The 23,369-nt window shown below is 36.3% G+C and overlaps 1 protein-coding gene across 2 annotated transcripts in view; it reads left to right on the plus strand.

The window, feature by feature from the left end:
- The first annotated feature begins 4,208 nt into the window (after positions 1–4,208).
- The window catches only part of NALCN (sodium leak channel, non-selective), a 502,028-nt gene continuing 482,867 nt past the window's right edge, over positions 4,209–23,369 (plus strand). For both annotated transcript variants that reach the window (XM_027854084.1, XM_027854085.1), the window contains exons 1-2: positions 4,209–4,316; positions 8,588–8,770. In XM_027854084.1, the coding sequence (XP_027709885.1) occupies positions 4,209–4,316; positions 8,588–8,770 (291 nt within the window). The remainder of the gene's footprint in view (positions 4,317–8,587; positions 8,771–23,369) is intronic.

Raw genomic sequence — 23,369 nt, forward strand, 5'->3', positions numbered from 1 at the left:
TTTGTGAGGGGGGGGTACAAGGAGAAAGCATTAGCAATCAAGTTGTTGATAAACATGTTTAGGAACTCCATATGGAATTTCTTTTCCTTTCAAGTTTCAAATGTGAGGTTTATGCATTTTGGGTCAATTTATGTCAACAAACATAAATCAACAAACATTGCATCAACAAACATTTATTCACACCGATTATTTGCAAGGCTTTGAACTCTGGAGATAGATAGAAACAGAAGTACAATTAACAATTCTGTTGATTGACTCTCAAATAATTTTTAAATTTTCAGTGTGAATATTTACACCTCAGAAATTATCAAATGCTCCAAATCAGGGTTTGATTATTATTTTGTTTATTGTCTACACCAGGGATCACCAACCCAGATTAAGAACCCCAGATCTAGTTCAATGCCTTCATTTTACATATAAACAAAGTAAGCCCCAGAGAAGGGGGGATGATTCTCCACACAGTTAATGAGAAGCACAGCTTGGATTTGAACCTACATCTTCTAAATTACATCATGCTGAAGGAGAATGTCCATAGCCTAGCTTTGAGTTATCCATGATGAAGATGAAGAGAATTGAATGGATTTTAGATGTGTCATGATGAAGGAAGTGAAAGAATTTGTGAATAAACTTTATGTAGAGAAGAAACGTTTAAAGTCACTTCAAGTTTGTAGGCAGCACAGAAAGGAACTGAACATGAAAAAGACATCATATGTTTCTGTACCTAAACCTTCTACATTGCCTCAATGAAGAGAAGACTGGGAACTAATGAAGAGGGTTTAGATACAGAAACAACAAAATCTGTCTTTTTCATATTGAGTCTTAGGTATTATTATATCATCTAAATGAAATGCATTTTATCAGAGGTAGAGGTGGATGGTTTGATTAATAGCCATCTATATAGAATCCTCAAAAGTATGATAACAGGTGATTTTCAAGGGAGTTTAAGTGAGAAAAAAAGAGCAAGGTTCCTCACCCAGGTATTTCTGTGGTATGAACAGAGAAGGACTCAGGAAAAGGAGATGCCATAAGAAAGCAATTAAAAGATAATAGATGAATTTTTTTAAAAAGCCTAGTGCTTAAGATAACAAGATGCAAAAGGAAAAAAAGAAGACAAAGGTCTAAAATGTGATCTGTAGCTGAAAGGTTAAGGAAAATGAAGGTAGAGAAGATGTTTTTGATCTGGGTTAAAAAGTAATAATGGAAAAATTTGGTGTAAATGTACTTTTATTCAATAGTAAAATGGAGATCAATGCAAATTTTAGTTATTTAAAATGTGAAGGGCAGCAAGGTATAATGGATACAGAACAGACTTTGAGAGTTAGGAAAATTTGGATTCAAGTCCTACCTTGGACAATACACTGGCCATGTGACTTTGAAAAAGTCACTTATTTCTTAGTGATAAGGATAGGTCTATGAGACCATAAATTGCAGAGGAGGCACATATCTACATTGGTAGAAAGAATCTCCTCGTTGAAAATTCCCTACACTGATGAAATCATAGATTCTCACAAAAAATATATTTTCTCCTTACCCTCATGTGAGTTGTTTCCAAGTAAAATAACACTTTCTATTTGGAGAATGATTTATCCTTTATGTGATCCTTGAAACAATCCCATGAGGCAGGCATGGAGGAGATTATGATCCTGTTTTACAGATGAACAGGGTAAAAAAGTGACTTACCCAAGACTACAGAGCTAGTAAGTGGGTAACATGGTATAAGAACCATTTTACAAGATTTTCTATGTCCCAGTCTAGTGTATTTTCCATTAAATAGTTAGTGTACAGGTAATCTGGCTACCCAGCTACCACTTTTAAGCTTTATACCAGCTCTAAGTATCAAAAAAGCTATTGAAAGCCATGTTTATCAAACTGTACTGACCAATCATAGTGAGAATGATAAGGGACTCTGAAAACAGGAAGAACAGTTGGCCATCAACTGTGTGAGTATGATAAGGTTACAGTAAGGCTAAAATAAATTGTAGGAATTATCAATATGGACAGTTTCCCTTGGATACTTAACTATCCCTATTGGTCTTTATCAGTTGAATAATAGGTCTGAAGCATTAGGCTATATTAATTCAACAAATGCTATTGTGGAGAAATATGCTTCCTTGTGCAAAAGAGAATCTTAACAACGCACTGACTTTGACTGGATTTTGATTATTTATTTGTTGCCATAGTTTGGCTCTCTACATGAATAGCAAATAGTTAACTCTTACACATCCAGGACTCTGTGAATTAAACAGTCTCTTTCTCCTTCTCTGTAATTTTGCCACTACTCAGGTTGCTGCTTCACTGTTTGTTAGCTCTTTCCCAGAGGGTGAAATGAGGTCAAAGCCCAAGTTAGAGGCCAAATTAGCCAGTATGGTGATCATCATGTTAGCTGTTCTGGTAAAGGTTTGATTGGGGAACTAAATGAATGAACAAATAGATAACTGAGAAGTGGTTTGAGTTCAAGAATTTTATATTCCAAAAATGACATGATGTTTCAAGGTAAAGGTGCAACATGGTAATAAAGAATTCCTCCTCCTTCTCCCTCATTATCCACCCCTCTACCTCACCCCACCCCCAGCGAATCCATAGCTGAAGAAGGGCAGCATGAACAAGGACAAAGACAGCTATTTTAAGGATCTCTCATTTTATTACCCCCTACAATTTTTAATTAATGGTTAATTAGAAAAAGCAATATGACCAGGGTTCTCATTTTTTGGTGCAACCCTAGAGCAGCTGTTTCTATTTATGCCCTAGCATTTTGCTCCATATTGTGTGTAAAATCTTGTGGGGTTTCCTATAAGATTCTGTATTTAAACACAGGGACTTCAAGAAAATGTTGTTTGAAAAGGAATCCCAAATTAAGGCTACCAGATGTCATTTTCTCCACCCCTACTCTGATAAATCAGGGACCTGCCTAATTTGAATATTTTGCATATATTTGCATATTCATTTCAAGAATTCCTAACTCCAATTATGTAAAATAAAATTAATTAGCACAACTGACTGCAAAGTCCAACCCTAGTATTTGGGGCATGCATGACAGACAAGAAATTCCTAACATATTTTAAAACTAATTAATTTGACCACTTCTGGGATTAATAGGATAGTCATATACACATGAATGAGTGCAATTAGGATGAGACTCTCCCACCCCCACGTACACAAACACTCAGACTTACTTAAACTATATGGAAATCGCCCCTTAGTGTTTCCAATTTTTTTTTAATTCCTTTTTCCACCTTTGCTACTCTCATCCACCTCCCTCCCCTCTCAACTAAAGATTTCACCTCATACTTTACTGAAAAAAACCAAATGAGGAACTTTTCTTTCTAGGCTCTGTCCTTTTCTATGTATGGTCTGCTCATCACTTATCTAGGAGAAGTGTGAACTATCCCCTCATGATGTCTCTGTTGCTCTAATCCATACCCATTCCCATAGCAACAGGACAGTAAAAAAGGATAAAAGCAAGAGATAAAAATCTCAAGGCTTAAAGAACAGATTTTGAGGTTTTAAGGATAGGAATGCAAGTGGCCCTCTCCATCTTCACTATTTGTTGGTAGATAGGATGTCATGTAAAAGAGATGATGTCCTTTTTTCCAGTGGGCTCATAGCTGGCAGACTGGACTGTCCAACAAGGATATTTAACTCAGGTAGCTCCCCAAAATTTGATAACTAAAAAGGGATTATCACTAGGAATTGGCAGCATGTAGGAGCAAACTTCTGTCCAAAAAACATTTCTCCCCTAGTTGTAGCCATAGGTTAATCAGAAAATTTTATGGAAGATTACTCTATTGACTGGACCCCAACTAGATGTACAAACATATATCTAGAGCAGGTTTCTTAACTGGGGTTCTGTGAACTGTTTAAAACATGTTTTTGATAACTGCATTTCAATGTAACTGGTATCCTTTGTAATTCTAAGTCTTTTATGAATTTAAAAACTTTTTTTTTTCTCAGAGTGGGTTCATAGGCTTCATTAGACTACCAAAGGAACCTGTGATACCCAAAAAGCTTCAAAAACCACTTCTGATCTAGAAGTACTTCTTAACATTCACTGTTCTTCAATAGACAGGGCCAATACTTGACATCTAGGTTGCAATTAACTTATTGGTCTTATGAACTAAAAGCAATTCTGACTGATTTAAATAGTGCTATTTTTCTCTTTTCTTTTCCAGGGTGTTTTATTGTTTTAGCTGACCAAAGTTAATTTCAGCATGCTTAAAAGGAAACAGAGTTCTAGGGTGGAAGCCCAGCCAGTTACAGACTTTGGCCCTGATGAATCTTTGTCCGATAATGCAGATATATTGTGGATTAACAAACCAGTAAGTTGTATTTTGTTTTGTGGTTGATTTGCTTTCTAAATTAAAAAAAGTGCAGGTGGTTTGATTTTCATGCTAATGGAAGAAAGATATGGTGCCAGCAATCCAGGATCATTTATATTTGGCTTTGAAGTGAGAATTCATAATTAAATGAGAATGTTAATATGTCTCAAGTTCTGGAAATTCATAACAATTCACATGATATGTAAAAAAAAAATTACTCCGAATATTCTACCTAGGAAGAATTAGAAAGCTGAATTGCTCAGATTTTTAAAAATATTCTTTCTGTAGCAGTGATACCATTAGACACAAATAAACTGCCCTCTCAATAAATTTATTCATTTAACAAACATTTATTAAGTGCTATGTTTAATTTTCATGCTAATGGAAGAAAGATATGGTACCAACAGTCCAGGATTATGTGCCAGGCACTGTGCTAAGTGCTGGGGAAATACAAAAAGATTAAAGGCAGTCTCTGCCCTCAAGAAGCTTACAATCTAGTGAGGGAAACAACATGCAAACAAGTATATACAAAACAACCTATGGACAGGATAAATAGGCAATAATTAAAAGAGGGATTTGGGAAGGCTTCCTGTAGAAGGCAGGATATCAGTTGGGACCTAACAGAAGCCAGAGAGGCCAGTAGTTAGAGCAGAGGAGGGTGAGCATTCCAAACATGGAAAGTTTATTTTCTTTATCAAGTTACTATATATTTTTATTAGTACATTTCCTGAACTGTGAAAGATGATTAAATATTTTAGATCCAGAGTCCCTTTTCTACACTATAGAATCCATAGCAGAATAAAAATAAATAAGATAGGACATAACAACATCAAAGCATGTAGTAACCAATTTAATTAAATTGATGAGAATGAGAGTGTAAGATACGTGTGTATAATTTAGTAATATGAATAATCTGCTATGTTTGATGGCATATGCATGTATCTCAGAACCAGAGAAAAGTTAAGTATCAATTTGACTTTTAAGATTAATGATATGGTGGGGTATCAGTAATTATAATATAAACTATTTTGAAATAGTGGGATAAAAGAACTATATTATCATGTAAGAGAAAACTTTCTTTAGTACCCATTTTACATATATTACAATAAGAAGTTCCAAATATATAGGCAGTGAGTGAATGAGCTAGGATTCAAATTTAGACTTTTTTACTCTAAATCTAGGACTCTTTCCACTGTATCACACTAGTGGCATTTTGGCTAATTGGTACCTTTAATTGGAAGATCTACATTACACTGTGTTTGTAAACTACTCTATGTTGAAATATTTCTAGACTCCCTCAAGAAGAAGGCAGCCCTTCAAAAAGGTTGAAATAGGTGACTTACCCTGTATGAACACAAGCACTATTATTTTCTTCATGCAAATATTATAACAGAAAAATATTATAAATCATAGCCCATTCACCAGTCTGTCAGTATCTGAGATTCCTCAAAGTTTTGACAAGCACTTCTATTTTTACTAGGAGTGTTATTTTATACTGCAGTGTCAGCATATTGCCAGACCAAGAAACTGGTTTTGTCGCTGAGGATAACATTTAAAAATAAAAGAGCTAATGAAAAGAAACTAATTTGTCATCTACACATCACAGTTCTGTGACTGTGTTCTATGTTTTCTTCATTTTGTTGAAATGATACATTTACTAATACTTTGAAATGGGCTTGCTTAAAATACAGATAAGATTAATTATTAGGCGCTTTTTAAAAAGTTTCTCACATTAAGCCATTCAGTGCCTTAAGAAAATGAACAGGAGTCATAAACTCCCACAGTTACTAATATCTTTCTATGTATCATCAGTTGATATACAATTACTGTTTCTTTCTTTTCTTTATTTTGAGTTAAAGTTCTACTTCTTTTCTTTGAATCTTTTTATTCAAAGTAAGTTATGAAAGTAACATAACTCTTAGCATACATTTTAAGGGGCCACAAGCCTAGAGTTGAACTTCTCAGCTCTTTGAGGCTGTGGCTGTGGCTTTCTCTATAAACAAGTAGGAAAGGAATCCTTAGCTCAGGACTACTCAAGTGTAGCAATATAATGTGTCTCCTAAAGGGAGCCAGGAGATTCACTCTTCTCTTGACTCAGGAGAAGGGACAGAACCTGGGGGAAAGGATTGATGCTTCTCTAATTCAGAAAGATTTTATTTCCTTTGGACAAAGGTAAAGATAATTCTATTTCTTTTGATAGTTGGGGATGAGATTGAATTTGAAAACACATCATACTTTTTTAAATGGATAATTTTGATTACACAAAATGAAAAGGCTTTTATACAAACAAAACTAATGTAGCCAAAATTAGAAGGACAGGAAACTGGGAAAAAGTTACAGCAAATTTCTCTGATAAAGACCTCATTTCTCAAATATATAGGGAAATGAGCCAAATTTGTAAAAATAAGAGCAATTTCCCAGGTGATAAATGGTCAAAGGATATGAATATGCAGTTTTCAGAAGAAATCAAAGTTATCAATAGTCATATGAAAAAAATCCTCTAAATCACCACTGATTTGAGAAATGTCAATTAAAATAACTCTGAGATACACCTCACACCTATCAGATTGGCTCACATGACACAAAGGGAAAATGACAAATATTGGAGGGAATGCCAAAAAAAATGGGACATTAGGGCACTGTTGGTGGAGTTGTTAAGTAGTCCAATCGTTCTGGAGATCAATTTGGAACTATGCCCGAAGGGGAATAAAACTGTGCATACCCTTTGACCCAGCAGTACTGCTATTAGGTCTATATTCCAAAGAAATCAAAAAAGAGGGTGAAGGACCTATATGTTCAAAAAAATATTTATAGCAGCTCTTTTTGTGGTGACATGGGATTAGAAATTGAGGGAATAGCTATCAATTGGGGAATGATTGAACAAATTATGGTATATGATAGTGATAGAATACTAGTGTGCTATAAGAAATGACAAGGGGATGCTTCCTGAAAAACCTGGGAAGACTTATATGAACTCATGCAAAGTGAAATGAACAGAACCAGGAGAACATTGTACATGGTAACAGCAAAATTCTATCAATGATCAACTGTGAAAGACTTAGCTACTCTGATCAAGACAATGATCCAAGACAATTCCAAAGGACCCATAAAGAAAAATGCTATCCACTTCCAGAGAGAACTGAATGCAGATAGAAGCATACTTTTCTTACTTTCTACATTTTTCTTGTTTTTATTTTGTCTGTGTTTTCTTTTGAAATATGACTAACATGAAAATGTTTTGTGTGACATCACCTGTATAATTGATATAAATTTCTTCTTTCTCAAGGAGAGGGGATGGACATGGGAGGAAAGGAGAGAATTTGGCGATCAAATTTTTTTCATGTAATTAGAAAATATTTAATGAAATAAAGAAAATACATTGAAAAAACACTGTAATTTAAAAAAAAAAGAATGCCTGATATACTAATAAAAGGGTATGGAAAGGAGTAACAACAATAGCTAGCATTTATACATTACTTTATGTTTTGCAAAGTACTTTTCATATGTTCTGTAAATTGATTCTTGCAACAACCCTGGGAGGTAGGAACTCATATTATGCCCATTTTACAGGTGAGGAAACAGAAACTAAGAGATGGTAAATATCTTGCTCAGGGTCACACAATTAGTTAATGTCTGAGGCAATGTTTGAATTTGGATCTTCTTATCTCCAGATCAAGCACTCTACCCATTGTATCAACAGATTACACTTGAAAGGTGTATATATAATGATATATGAATATCATTAATGTGAAATATGCTAAAAAGGCAAAAGAAAATCTATATATAGATTTTAATTTAACTGGATTTCCTCTACGTAATAATGAGACAGTTTACAATCTGTCAAATTTGGAATTTGTCTGTTTTCAAATGTCTTGCTTTTTTAGCATGTTTCTTTTTTTAATTTTTAATTTTTCCCCCCACTTAATAGTATTTTATTTTTTCCATTTACATGTAAAGATAGTTTTCAGCATTCATTTTTGTAAGGATTTTGAGTTCCAAATTGTTTTCTCCCTCTCTCCTCTTCCTTTCCCCTTCCCCAAGATGGCAAGCAATCCAATATAGGGTTATACATGTACAATCATATTAAATATATTTCCACTTTAGTCATGTTGTGAAAGAATCAGAACAAAAGGGAAAAACTATGAGAAAGAAAAAAAAGAGAAAATATTATTTAAATAATAGTAAATAGTATTTAGCACGAGTTTCGAACACTGAATAGTACATTATGTGATGAATTAAAATTAAAAATCATATAACTGCTTTCTTTTCAGTGGGTTCATTCTTTGCTGCGCATCTGTGCCATCATCAGTGTCATTTCAGTTTGTATGAACACTCCAAAGACATTCGAGCATTATCCCCCTCTTCAGTATGTCACCTTTACCCTGGATACTCTGTTGATGTTTCTCTACACTGCGGAGATGATAGCAAAAATGCACATTCGTGGCATAGTTAAGGTGAGCTTTTCAATTTAAAAAAAAAATCACATACACAAAAGACATTGTAATCTGAATGGGGAAGCTTAATGCTATTAGCGTATTTGATTTAGTAAAACTAACTAGCAAAGCTTAATTTCATATAGTTTATTTTTCATGCCAAATTCCTTGGAGTAAAATAATATGATTACTGAGCTTTAATGAAAATAGAATTGTAAAATGAAAATAGAAATTATGTAAAGTGCATGTATGGCTTGGGGATGGCTGTCAGGGGAAGAGAAAACTGTGGATGAAGGGCAGCCATTTAGTCAGAGAAAGGCAGGATTTGGGGGAAAACCTCTGTATCCTGAGTTGCTTTCAGCAGCTGGAGAGAGATTAAAAAGGAGGTGGAGAGAAATGTTTGGACTAGGTCATATTTAAAAGAGGTAAAGATAGAGTTTAATGTCAAAATGGAGAAAAATAAGGAAATTAGTGCTCTAAGAGGTATAAATTCTAGAGAAGACAGAATTCTTGGTACATTTCCAACTGTGTCACGTATTCTGCTGCCTTTAAAAAGTTATTTTTGTGGTCAATATTTTCATTTAATGCTGAATTTACTCTACCCTTTAATAATTTGTTACCCTAACACTGTTTTAGGAAAACTGTTTCCTTTCCTTATTATCTTTAATAGAGAAATATTTACGGATAGTAGGAAAGGAGAGGAAGAGGAGGAGGCACAGTTGAGAAAGTTAAGTGAGGGAGGACTGTGCAAATTGGCCAGTCTCACTTTCTCCTCCCAACCACCTGGGTCCAATATATAGATCAGGTTAACTGGAGATGGCCCTGGATCCAGTGGGAGACCTTGGCCTTTTTAAGCTAAGTTCTTTAACAGGTCTCAGTTTGACTGAGGCAACACTCATTCAGGTAAGAAATGAGGAAGAGAATGGTCTCTGTTACCTAGGCACAAAAAAAAAAAACCCCAAAAAACACAAAAACAAAAACAAAAAAACCAAACTGGTCTAGAAGGAGAAGATCCTCAGGGTTTTGGCCAAAACAGAAACAATCGCCATTTACGTTCACTCTGAGCCAATCAGGGTCCAAACAATGACCAAGTGGGGCTTGGCCTGGGACCTTTTATTGGTCAATTAATGAGAGCCAGGGGCAGCTAGGTGGGCAGTATATAGAGCACCTTCTATCTGAAATTTCTCCTTATCTCCCCAGATACTAGGGTCCTTTCTAGATTACTCTTCATTAGCTTTGTATAGACCTTATATGTATGTATTGTGTCCTCTTTCCTACTCCTATAAAATCCAGCCTCAGACACTTGGCACTTGCTAGCTGTGTGACCCTGGGCAAGTCACTTAACTCCAATTGCCTCATTAAAAAAAAATTAATGAGAGCCTGAGTGATTTGGGTTAAAGGCATCATCCTTAAGACAAAGATCCAGATGGTAAACCCCAAGATATCTTTCCAGGGTTTCAGTGATGAAAATTTACATTCCTTTGGGCAGAGCACCAGCTGGAAAGTGTAAGATACAATTCCCTTAAGGGAATTTACTAAATATGGACAGAGGGAAGGGAAGAGAAGGGGAAGGGGAAGAGGAATGGTTCTTAAGGGGAGAGAGAGACAGAGAGAGACAGAGAGAGACAGAGAGAGACAGAGAGAAGAAAGAAAGGAAGAAAGGAAGAAGGAAGGAACAACGTTGTCCAACTGGCTAGTTCTAGTTGGATCCACTGGGGTAGTCCTACTACTCCTCACAGGGGTTGTTGTTTGTCCTTAGTTCTAGAAGAGGATCATGACATTAGGGAAGAGATGCATACAAGTGAGTTGGATTTAAGTGAGGGAAGGTTGGACAAAGTCACCAGCCAGGGTTTAGCTATTTAAATGCCTCCAGAGGTGTGGCCAATTTTTGTCTGTCCAAAGTCCAGATCCTTTCAGTTACAACCGAGAGATGATGAGGGTTTGACCCAGGCCGCAGGCACAGGGGTGGGGAACCTGTGGCCTTCTAGGTCCTTAGGTGTGGCCTTTTGACTGAGTCAAAAAGTCTGAGTTTTACAGAACAAATCCTTTTATTAAGGAGATTTGTTCTGTGAAGTTTGGATTCAGTCAAAGGGCTGCACTTAGGACTTAGAGGGCCACTTGTGGCCTCAAGGCTGCAGGTTCTCCACCCCTGGGTAGGTGTTAATGATAGTGTGCTAATGTATTAACACCTGGTGATCCCTTTATTAACATTAACATGGCCTTATTTACATTAAAATTCATTTTTTGCATCCAAACTCTACCTTCTATCTGAAACTTCTTATCTCCCCAGATACTAGGGTCCTTTCTAGATTATTCTTCATTAGCTTTGTATAGACCTCATATGTTTGAATTGTGTCCTCTTTCCTACTCCTATAAAATGTAAACCCGTTGAAGGCAGAACATGTTTCATTTTTTGACTTTGCATTCTCAGTACTGAACATACAGTCGGTATTTAAGAAATGTCTGTTAATTCATTCATTGTCTCCTTTTCTCTCATTCTTCCTGTCCAATTAGTTGCCAAGCCTTATTAATCCAATTACCTTGACAATATGACCAATATTTATCAGTTTTCCTCCACTCTCATAGCTACTATTCCGGTTCTGGCCCTCATCACCTCTCACCTATACTATTTGCGATAGCCTGCTAATTGGTTTCCCTACAAACTGTTTCTCCTCCACCTTATTCTCCATATGGCTGCCAAATCAATAATCAATATTCCTAAAGCATGTCACTCCTTTGCTCAAAAAACACCCATGGCTTCCTTTTTCTTATAGAATAAAAACCAAACTCCTCTGTTTGGTGTTTAAAGCCCTTACAATCTGGTTTTAGACAAGCTTTTCAGGCTTATTTCACCTTACTTTGCATCACACGTTCTAAGTTTCAGCCAAATTTGCTAACGGAAGAGCTAGACTTATAACTACTTCTCTTGTATTCCATTCCAGGGTGTTATGTCCTAGACTCAGGGATATTGCTGGAGCCAGCTCTTAATGCCTTCCTTGGATTGTTAAATTTTTAGTGTGAGCATTTATACCTCAGAAATTGGCAAATGCTGCAAATCAAGGCTTGATTTATAGTTTTGTTGATTGAGTTGAGAAAGTAAAGGAGAAAAATGTTAATTAAAAGCATGTCCTTTGTACCTTTTTTTTTTTAATTTGGTAATCTAGTTACCTATCATTTACCAATATACCTGCCTAGCCTGTCTTGTTTCAAAAGATTCAAAAGTAACCCATTAGTGACCAACTACAGATAAGAGAATGTCTCTGGCTGCCAGGGAGGGAGTGACCATTCCATCTCCAGCCTCTGCTTCTGTATCAGCTATTCCTGACGCCTGAAATTCACTGACTTCTTAGGTGCCTTCTCACCTTGTAAATAGCTTCTTCTCAAACTCAGCTCAAGTGCTGCCTTCTAGACCAAAGGAAGCCTATTTGGTTGAAAACTATCTCATGCAGGAAATTACTATGTGTCTTACATATATATATGTGTGTGTGTGTGTGTGTATGTGTGTATATATGTATATATGTATATGTATATACATGTGCATATATGTATATACACACTATATACATATATATATATATATACACATACTTTTTTTTACTTAATTTTCTTTGTATGTGTACATGTTGTTTTCACCCAATAGAATGTAAACCCCCTAAAGACATGGACTTTTGCTTTTGTCCATGTACCCCTTAGGGCTATCCCTACATTGTGCGTGTTATAGATACTTAGTTAATGCTTTTTGAATGAGTGCATGAAGAAAGCCTTTAAGAGACTCATCCCTTTATGTGACAATAATGCACCAAAGTCCTTAAAATGTCTGTTCTCTTAAGCAGGCTAAACATGCCCCTTTTGGCAATCTTGTTTACATTATAGATTAGCTTAGCAGATCCTTTCTTTATAGATAATGCAAAGGTAAATTAAGCCCTGCCTAATCAAACTGCCACAAATGTGGGATTAGTAGAATCCAAATAAATCATCTTTCAAAAAAATAACAATGTGACATACATATGGGAGGGCAGTGAATAGAGCTTATTAACATATTTATTGGAGGAATGTACCTCATGATTCTTCTGACCAGTTGGGATTTTTTGACATTGGTCAATGGTCATGGAAAGATATAGAAACTGGAGCCCACTGAGGTGAAAAGACTCCACCCTTGCATTTACCTTTTCTGTAAACTTACAATCTCTCATTCTGCTGTACAAGGACACTGGTCACTGTATCCAATGAGATAATGCATTCTAAGACTGGTATATTAATACTAGGCTAGAGGCTGAATGATGTTTATTAGGCCTAGCTTTATTATGCAATGCAGGTCTTGTTTCTATCTATAGTGCCGAAGTAGTGTAGTATAGTATAGATGTAGGTGTAGTGTAGTGTGAAACTGTACAGTATCACAACTGTCCACCTATTAATTAACTGGCCATGAAAACTTATCATTATTGGTTTCACAATGATGCTAGCAGGATCAGTGTGGTGACATTCATGAAATGAATTTGTTCTAAGGAGAAAAGGGGTTACGTAAATCTAACATATTGTTATTATGGCTGTTATTATTGCTGTCATTTTTATTACTACTACAATTCTCAGAGATCTAGTGTAAAAACTCATTTTTCTCGGGTAACATTTCAACAAAAATTTATTCAATGACAGTTTGTAGAGCACTGTGGTAGGTGGTGTGTGAATTTCAAAGTTCAAATAAGGCATGTGTCCTCCCCTTATGGCGCTTACAGTCTGATAGAGGGATACAACATATGGATAATTGTGGTAGAAAATATTTTCTTCAATATTTCAGTGATCCATGTTTTCATATGAATAGGTACTCCTTTTTCTGATGAACATCAAGATGTCTCTACCCCCACCCTCCAGTTCCAGTGTTATTAGATGTTTTCAAGCATTGCTATGCTTCTGTCCATTCCATCCCACACCTTCCTAAAAGGACTGGTGACCAGTATTATGGTCATTAACTTCTCCAAACATGACTAAGTGGGGCCTCCGATAACAGACACATGCAAATCCCTTCTATCTTGGTAAGACTTTTCAATTACGAATCCACTAGCATAATAGCCTTAGAGAAACTATAGTCACCTGCATTACACAATGACTTATCATGATAGTGATGATACCACATAATAGATGATAAGTATGTTCAGTAAGTGAGGTACAAGTCATTTGCTGTGTGGTCTAAGGACCTCTCTAATTACTGGAGAAATCAGAACAAGCTTCTTACTGGAGATGACCTGTGAATTGGCCTGACAGTAATTAGCAGAATTTAACTGCAGAACTATTCCAAGCATAAAAGAATGGAGTGAGCAAAGACTTGGAAATAGGAAAGTGTGGGGTTCTCTGGGCTCTGTTTGGTTGGAGCATGAAATATATGAAATTATATGAAATAAATCTGACAAAGTAGAGAGGTACTCACTTATGGAGGTACCCACTTATTGGAGGTACCTTGAATACACAGCAAAATAAAATTAACTTTACTGAGGAAGCAGTAAGGGACTGTTGAAGTATTTTGAGCAGAGGTGTAAAGTTACCAGATGGTGAGACTAGAGGAGGAATAGAAAAGAGACAGGAATTCTTACTATGAAGGCATACACATATACATACATACAGAGAAAGAGAGAGTCAGTCATCATGAGCTCATGCTTGGATGTCTTCCCTGCTGAAGGGAGCTCATGGAGAGGAAATTCATTCCCCAAAGGAAGTACTTTGCAACTTACAGTTATGACAATGTGAAGTTAAGTGACTTACCCATAGCTCCATAGCCAGTGTCACATACTGAACTTGAACCCAGGCTCCCTTAAATATAAGGCTGAGCCTCTATCAACCACATCATGCTGCTGGATCTGTTAAGAACAGAAGAAAACAAAACAAAACAAAAAACCCTTAAACCATCATTTTTCTTAGACAATGGAAATATGACATATTTGCATCTCTTGTATTTTATTACATAAGATAATTTGCGTGCAAAGATGTATACATTTCATAAGTATGCAAACAGCAGATATTATTGAATTAATAAATTAAGTATTTAGTCAATTATTATGCTATACAATGTCTGCTTCAATGTTTAATTATGATATACATTATCTTCAATAGAATAGATATTTAGTGACTCTACACCACAACAAAATTACATTGAGTTTTGATAGGCTGATGAGTAAAATTACCACATATATCCTCAGGGAAAATTCATTTTCAATTTATCTAATGCTGTAACCAAATTAATTGGAAACAGAAAGGAAGTACACAGCATGGAGTTTTCCCCTTGAAGATCAAGGGGGAAATACAGTGGCAAAAGAAGCCCTCAGTTATGATTACAAATAGCAGTATTACTCTGCCTTGTTAGTGAAGGGTATTTGAAAAAGGCCTAGTGAGGTAAGGTTTCCCTCTTGAAGTGCCTATTATGTGCAAGGCATAATGCTAGGCATTGGTGAAATGAAGGAGGAAAAAAAAACAAACAAAGAACAACCCTGACCTCAAAGAATTTAGAGTCTAGGAAGGGAAAATAACATACAACCAGATAAGTAAATGTGAATAGACACAAATTAATTCCATGGATGCCAGAGAGCAGTTACAACTGAGGGGAATCAAGAAAACCCTCCAATGGAAAGAAATGGGTATGTTCAGTTTTAATAGAGATAAGGAATTCCAAAAGCCAGAGGTGAGGGAAGATCAGAGATAACCTGTCCAAAGGTAAATAGGTAGGAGAAGGGAATGAAGTGCTTAAGGAACAGCAACAACAATGGACCATTTGGCTAGATTGTGGAGTATGTAAAGGGGATAATGTGAAGTAGTTCTGGAAAAAGAGGCTGGAGCCAGCTTGTGTAGTGTGTTTTTCCAGGCACCTGGTTTTACTACAGAAATGGGTGATGGATAAATAAGGGAACATAATCTCCCTGTTCTCATGTATTTGTTCCCTCCTTTTTACTTACCACATTTAAACAGTAAAATATTTGCTCCTGTGGAAAAATCAGAGCTGTTTCGTTTCAGTTACTACGTTGGAGAAGAAAATGTTTCTCTACACAGTTACCTGGAAAACAACAGGGAGAAATTTTCATTTTTCACCATTTTTAAAGTACCTGAGTTCTAATCTTTAAAAAGAAAGAAAAAGAAAAGAAAACCATCTAGTCTTAGCCCACTTTTTATATCTGACACAGAAATGAAAATAAATTCAATAGCTGAAGCATATTTTATATTAGCCAGTCATTTATTAAATGTTTCAAGAATGAAAAGAACTTAAGTATTTTGCTAATACTACAGCTAAAGAATGGGTCTGTGATAAGATCAATCCAAATATTTCCTTTTAAATAGTGCAGAAAATAACCTTTCCTTGCCTGACTATCTAGTATAACTTTTGTTTATATCCTGACATAAATCCACTACTAGGGGTCCACCCAATGTCCTGGAGGTTTTCCTAGATCTTTCTTGAGATGAAGATGAATCAAACAGACTGGGTGTTAATTATCCCTGTCCTTCACCATAAGGCCAGGTCTTCTTTCAAGATTACAAATATCTATTATTTGTTTTAATTCAACAAACCATTATTAAGTGCCTACTGTATATAAGAAACTATGCTCTTTGTAGCTAGGTTCTACATATGAATGTCTCTTCAAATACTCTAACCTCTAAGTGCATCAACCTCAACTCTCTTAACTTTTATCTTTGTTCTATTCCATCCACCCACAGGGATGGCCATTCCCTTCTATTAGATATAGATATATCTCAGAGAGAGGTTTGTATCTACCTCTAGCCATCTGAGATCCTTTACTCTTTTGGAGGCAGAGTAACTCCTTGTTTGTAGCATTGCAGCCTGCTCTTGTACATTAAAGACTTTTCCATTTCCATTGGGGTGATTTTTAACTTAAGTTCTTTAGGGACCATGGCCTTTCAGCCATATAATATTGCCAGAACATTGTTATTAAAAATTTTAACCTTTGTTTCAGAGAAAGGCTTACAAGATCATTAAAAGAATTTTATATTTTCCTGTAGGCAATACAGCCCACTCTCTCCTTCTGATAAAATCTAAGCCTAGTTCATTAACTGTGTCAATGAAAGATACAGCCTAATAGACAAGTTTGATAGCCTGTATCTATCAAAGTTATTACCTAATGGATGAGCTTTATAGGTTGGCCAAATTAACTACATATCAATGTCTGGACAATAGATTTTCTTTCTTTTTTTTTTTTCTGTGCAAACAGTTTCCTTTGTGAATGGATTGTTTCACCAGTATTCAGCACAGTAATCAGCACTTAATAATTACTTATTGGTTCATAAGATAAAACTGATTAGAATCATCCATCATCCTTTTTTGTAAGATTTTACAAAAAAGTTTGTATTCTAAACTGTGTCAACTTGGGTCATCATTTCTCTACTTGACAAATAAGTCAAATGTTGGCTAATGAAGGCACTTTCTGGGCATATTTGGTTTTCTTGTGACAATAGATTTAAAGCAGTTAAAATTTACATAAAAGCATTCTTGGTCTTAATGTCACTGCAGATTTCCATTTTTCTTTTCTCATGTCTGGTTATTTGTATACATGGTATAAAGTTGATTTTCAATTCTACACCATATCCTTTATTAATTTTTCTTCTTCAGCTTTACAAACTGTGGTCTTGATCAGTGGTATGATTGTATATAGAGAACTAATGGAGGGGCCAAGTTGGGGGAGTAAGAAGTAAGTTGCTATTACCCTCCCTTATTAACCTTTGAAAGCCCAGAAAATATTGCCCCAGGAAAAAACCCTGGAACAACTGAACCAGAAGAAAGACAGGGTGCAGCAGTCCAGTAACCCAGGTAGCTTGAGGGATTAACAGGAAAGAACCCTTTTGCTTTGGGGAAAGGGGAGCAGTACAGAACAGGAGGCATCCCAGCAAGCTAGCAGAAAGCCTCACCTCAATATACCAGGAGGAGATCCTGAAACCCAGGTGGTGGAGCAGGCAAACACCAACACCAGGACCCCTGATTGCCTCAGGGAGGGTGGGGGAACCAGTGGAAACCAGCATGGAAAACCACCAGGTGCCTTGGCATTCTATAGCAACCAGATCTTCCAGTGCCTCGGCAAAACTCAGGGAAGCACTCAAAGGGGCCCCGGGCAGATAAGCATCCTGCAACATCCATCTGAAAGGAGTTGAAGAAAGAAAAAGGAAGGAAAGCCCAGTTGAGCAGGAAACCACCAGAGGCTACATTATCCAATCCTACGCCTAGAGTTCCAGTGTGGCTGATTCCAGCCAACACCAGGTAAGCTGTGAAAACCCTACAGCTTCCAACTGCCCACCTTGGTGGCCCAAGCACACAAGGCCATCTACCACACCATAGGCTCCCAACACAAGAAGCTTGGGTCAGTGCCCCATGCTCCCCAGCAGGAGAGCTCGATCTCTTTAAAGGCCAGGAAATAAGCAAACACCACAAGCAAAAAGAAACGTACAATAGATTCTTATTGTGGGAACAGTGAAGATCAAGGCAGAAATTCTGAAGAGGACAACATTGTCAGCTAACCCACCTCTGGAACCTCAAAAGGGAATATAACCTGGTCTGAAGCCCAAAAAGCCTTCTTGGAAGAGCTCAAGAAGGATTTTAAAAGTCAAATGAGAGAGGTAGAAGAGAAATTGGGAAAAGAAACGAGAGATATGCAAGAGAACTAATGAAGGGAAAATTATTGCATCAATAACAACTTTCCTTTTTGTTAAAATACAATGTTTCTTTGCTTTTCCCTTGTTATATTTGGTGTTCACTATGTCCAGTGCCTATGCAACTGTTCATGATATAAAGGTATGAGGCCATATGAGTGCTGAGTACTTATAATAGTTAGGTCAAACTCTTTTGAGTGATTATAGGTTTCATTAATAAGGCTCTGTGCTATTCTGGGACTTGATGCAATTAGCAAGATGCCAGTCACAAGCAACAATACTGGATAACCTCACCATTATTAGGAATTCAGTTTTGACTTGGCCTTTGAACTGAATCTCCTCTAAAACATTGGCAAACATGGCTTCAATTTTATGTTGTGTTTGATATTATCAGAGAGGGTTGGGTTTGTTTGTTTTTTTGTTTTTTTACAAAATTGTAACTATTGTTTCTTTCAAAGAATATCTCTTGTACCATGTTGACAGAATGCTTGGAAGATGGTTTGTTATAAAACAAACTTGGGGAGGTGGGGTGAAAACACAGGCTTTATTGTGTAAAAGTAACTGAAGCTTAAAGAAAGAATTCTTAGGAAAATTCATTTTCCCATTTCACATTATTTTTAAAATCATAATATAAAGTTATAGTTAACAAAATGAACATTTCCCCCAAAGATGCAGGATACGTGCAAATGTTAGCATTTTCTAAAGTTAGGTCTGCTCATCATTTCTGCTCTAAGATCACATTCTATTTAGCATCAGAAGCAGATTTCAGTGGCAAGGTGTGCTAATAGTCACAGATTTTCGATCTGGAAAGATCCTTAGAAGTCACCGAGCCCAATCTCTTCATTTTAGAGATGAAGAAACTAAGGTGCAGAGACATTGCGTGACTTGCTTGGGTCACCTGAGATGGGGTTCGAACTCAGATTTTCTTGACTTTCAGCCCAATGCCCTACCCACTAACTCATGCTGCCTTTTGAGAGCATTTCCCTAGAATCCCACACGGTAAGAAGGTGAAAGAAACAAAACAGTTCAAGTTCCCAAAGTCATGTTTAATGTGCGATGATCTTTGAATAGACCTGTGGCATCAATCCCTGACTAAAAGGGATTTTAGCTTCTTGTCTCTCTCAATGATTCTCTTGCCTTGATCTTCTTTGGAGGGAGCTTCTCCTTGGAATAATATTACAGCCTCTACTGTTGAGGCCTTAAAAAGGCCTCCCTTCCTGTTTCCCTATCTGTCTCCTGATTTGCACAATCTGGTTGTGAATGTTCTTGCAGCAGTAACCACAAAGGACATACTTTTGTCTCTGACAGCCACATTCAGGGCACACATCCATACTATTCTTTATTTTAGTTAGTTTGCTTATAGGGATTTCTTCTCCTACATTGGTTAACTTTAACTGTATGTCTGTTCTTGAGAGCTGCCATCCAAACAATACTATCTAAAAAGGTGGAAGTCTCAGCCCCTCTGCTGGCATCTGTTGTCGGCTGCAGGAGTACAGTTGGACCCTGCAGTTCTAATGCTGGTTCCCAGGAAGCATCTGGGAAGCCAACAGAAAAGTCCAAGAGAGGTGCCTTCTCCACCCAGACTCAGCAGTTCTGTAGCAGGTGCTTGGCAGCCACTGGCCAGAAGGACAGGGTTACCTGCAGGTACGCCAAGGCCAGGACCTTGGCTGCTGTGAGAAAGGAAGGAAAGAATAAGTGCTCTGGATGGCAATGGAGGTCTGGCTTTCTTCCAGGACCTAAAAAGAGGCTTTAATTGGTATTTTGTTCAATAAATCTTCATTATGGTCAACAAAACAAAACTTAGTGGGTTATTGTATTCTCCCTACATTTTTTCAGTCAATTACATGACAGTGAAGAAGCATGAAATGAAATATGTTTCTCTTGAGAAAGCATTACTCTTCGCTTCTAACACTATCCTCGAGGATACACTTAGTATATGTGCAAATTACTTCATAAATATTTCATATAGAAGACAAAGCAGTTATATGGTTAGGTAATCCCTGATGCTCTCTTTATAACACCTTTTGATATTATTTCCATGTCTTGGGTTTCTTTCCTTCTTCTACATAACTAAATTGTGTCTCTTCTTGCATGGATTCATTTTTCATATACTTGGTTTGGTCCTGCTACTTTTCTCATCTGTGTGTTCTTTAGTACTATTTGCACTTCCTCTGTGAGTACATCCAGAATTGACATATGATCATGAAAATGTAGTGGTTGCATTGTTTTTAATAATAAAAAGAGTTTGTTTCTTTAAAAAAAAAAGCAATCCTTGCACTTCATTTCCATTTTTTTATGTATTTGTTGTCTAGTTGCATCCTAATTGGGTCTCCAGATAAGCTTTCTATAAAACTTGCCCCCCTCCACTTCTTCTTGCTGCTCTTAGTCAATACTGCTAATAATCTTCTACCATCCTTCTCTATAAGATTTTTAGAAATAAGTTGAAATTCCAAATCAAAAGTTGAAAATCCAAACTCCAAATGTTGCCTTTAGTTGGCATAGCTTTTCTTTTGGAAAGTGGGCCAAGTGTTTATTAACTGAAATGAACCATAGGTTCTTTGGGGGTTTTTTTGTTGTTTGTTTGTTTGTTTGTTTGTTTTGTTTGTTTGTTTGTTTTCTTTATGGCAGTTACTTTTTTTTGTCCATATCTGGGACTTTATCAGTGTTGGGAACCATCAGAGGTTGAACACTCTGCCTAAGTGCAGATAATATATACTTTTAGCCAGTTGGGAGATACCTCTGTAAGATTTGGGTAACAAAGGTTTAAGTGACTTGCCTCTGGTCACACAGCTAGTATGTGTCAGAGGTAAGACTGGAACCCAATTCTTCCATACTCCAAGGCTTGCCCTCTCTCCTCTATACCACATTGCTGTGGCAACTGTTTCACATTGATATTTGGCATGAAATTTTTATGATCATTTTCAATGTCCTTTCTTCCATCTGCTTTAATTTAATTTAATAACCAATATATCTTTCTCTCACTTCAATTCTCCTAGCCTTGTATTAATTTTGATCTTTTTTTTTTTAAGTCAGTGTTCTGACTGCAGAGGGACTATTGACTCAGGAATAATTCCCAGATCAGCAAAGAATTATTTCCTGTCTGTTAAAATGTAATCTACTTTATTTTTTTGTGTGTATTCAGCATGGCCACTACCCTAAGATTATTTCCTCCAAGGAAGTATTAACATATAAGTGTGAACCTTGTATGTTAGCCTTTGGCATTTCTCTGTCTTTGCAGCTGAATCATATTTTCCATCAACATTTTTTTCACCCTTGCTCATTCTTAACTTTGCATTGAAATAATTGAATATCAAGATATGTATCAATTTATTTTGGAAAGTTGTACTGAACTGATAAACATATATAACTTTTTAGTGTGTTTAAAATAGGCTAAAACATTTCAAGCACAGTGAATTTAGTTGCACATATATTTAGATCAGTATTCTGGACTGCAACTTGAACAAACCAACATCTGTCTAAAACAAAGCTCAGGCCTTGAAAAGGGACAGATGTGAACTTTTAAAAATAGTAAAAAAAAAAAAGTGTCAAGACGAATAAGGAGAAAAAAAAAGTATACAAATGTCTATTAAAATAGTCTAGAAACGTCCTGCCTTCATAACACAGAACAAAAGAAAAATTATAATATTGCTTCTTTCCAGTTATATGTTCTACAAAAAATGTCCCCATTACATTTCATAATATCCCACACCAGGAGTTTTCTCATTAGTTGGCAGTATCTTGGCCCAAGTTTTAGTACTTGATCTTAGCCCAGCAAAATTTTCCATAGAACTTCTTTCCCTCTTTATCCTCTGGAACAGATGTTGGCATACAAGCTGCAGTCCTTTTCATGGTGGTCCTTTTGAAAATACTTACTATGAGCACAGCAATAAGAGATAACCAAACGTTATATGAAATGATTTTTCTTGTTGCCTTTAGACACAATAAAGCCAACTGTGCTCCTTGCCCCATTCTTGCTTATAACAAGAATGCAATATTGAAATGATCCCATTTCTTCAGTAATATTCCATTAATTGTTCACTGGGAAAAGATCCCACATAATTCTTTTCATTGTTTTATAAAGAAAAAAGTTAAAAGGTAAAGTAAGTAAGTATTTATTGGTTGATCTATAAACTTTGTAATGCTAGGAAAATATTACTTTTAGAATATTCTCCAGTCACCAAAACTCTATACACTGTGCCTCCTAGCTGTCCAGAAACTAAGGGAGTGCCCAGCAATTATGGAATAGGTAAATACATTATAGTATATGAATTTAATCTAATACTACTATGCTATAAAAATGATGAAAGGTATAGTTTCATAAAAACCTGGGAATTCTTATATGATCTGATTAAAGTAAAGTGAGCAGAAGCAAGAGTACGATTTGTATAACACTGTGGATTTAAAAAAAAAAAAAACTTTGAAAGACTTAACAACTCTGATTCTACATAATGACCAACCATGATTCCAAGGTATACATGACTGCCACCCACCTTCTACTAATCATTATTTATAGAAAGACACATATTTTTGGACATGCCCAATGTGGGAATTTTTCTTGCTTGACTGTGTGTAGATGCTACTAAGGTTTTTTTTTTGCCTCTTTCCCCTTCCCCTCCTCCTTGTTCTCTAGTGGGTCAGGGAGTTGAAAGGGAGAGAAAATGCTTAATTGAAAAAAAAATAAGAGAGAATAAGAAATAACAAGAGAGAAGAATGGGAAGCTTGGATTATTATTGTCACTTATGTCCCAGGTGGCTGCAAAGGCCAAGGAAAGGCAACAGTGGGAAAGCAGGGACAATGGCAAGACTGGAGGCACGCGCTGAGTGGCAGTGCTTTAGGAACATAAATGATTGATCCCAGTGCTATACTCCCAGGAAAGCTTTTCCTTGATTAGGCTTTAATTGTATAGTTTAATTGTAAATTAGGCTTTAATTGTAAATGAAACATACTTGTAAGAATAAGCATGCTTTTTGAGGGTTCCTTGCAACTA

The sequence above is a fragment of the Vombatus ursinus genome, unplaced genomic scaffold (genome assembly GCF_900497805.2).
Source record: "Vombatus ursinus unplaced genomic scaffold, bare-nosed wombat genome assembly UNPS02010304.1, whole genome shotgun sequence".
Lineage (NCBI taxonomy): Eukaryota > Metazoa > Chordata > Mammalia > Diprotodontia > Vombatidae > Vombatus > Vombatus ursinus.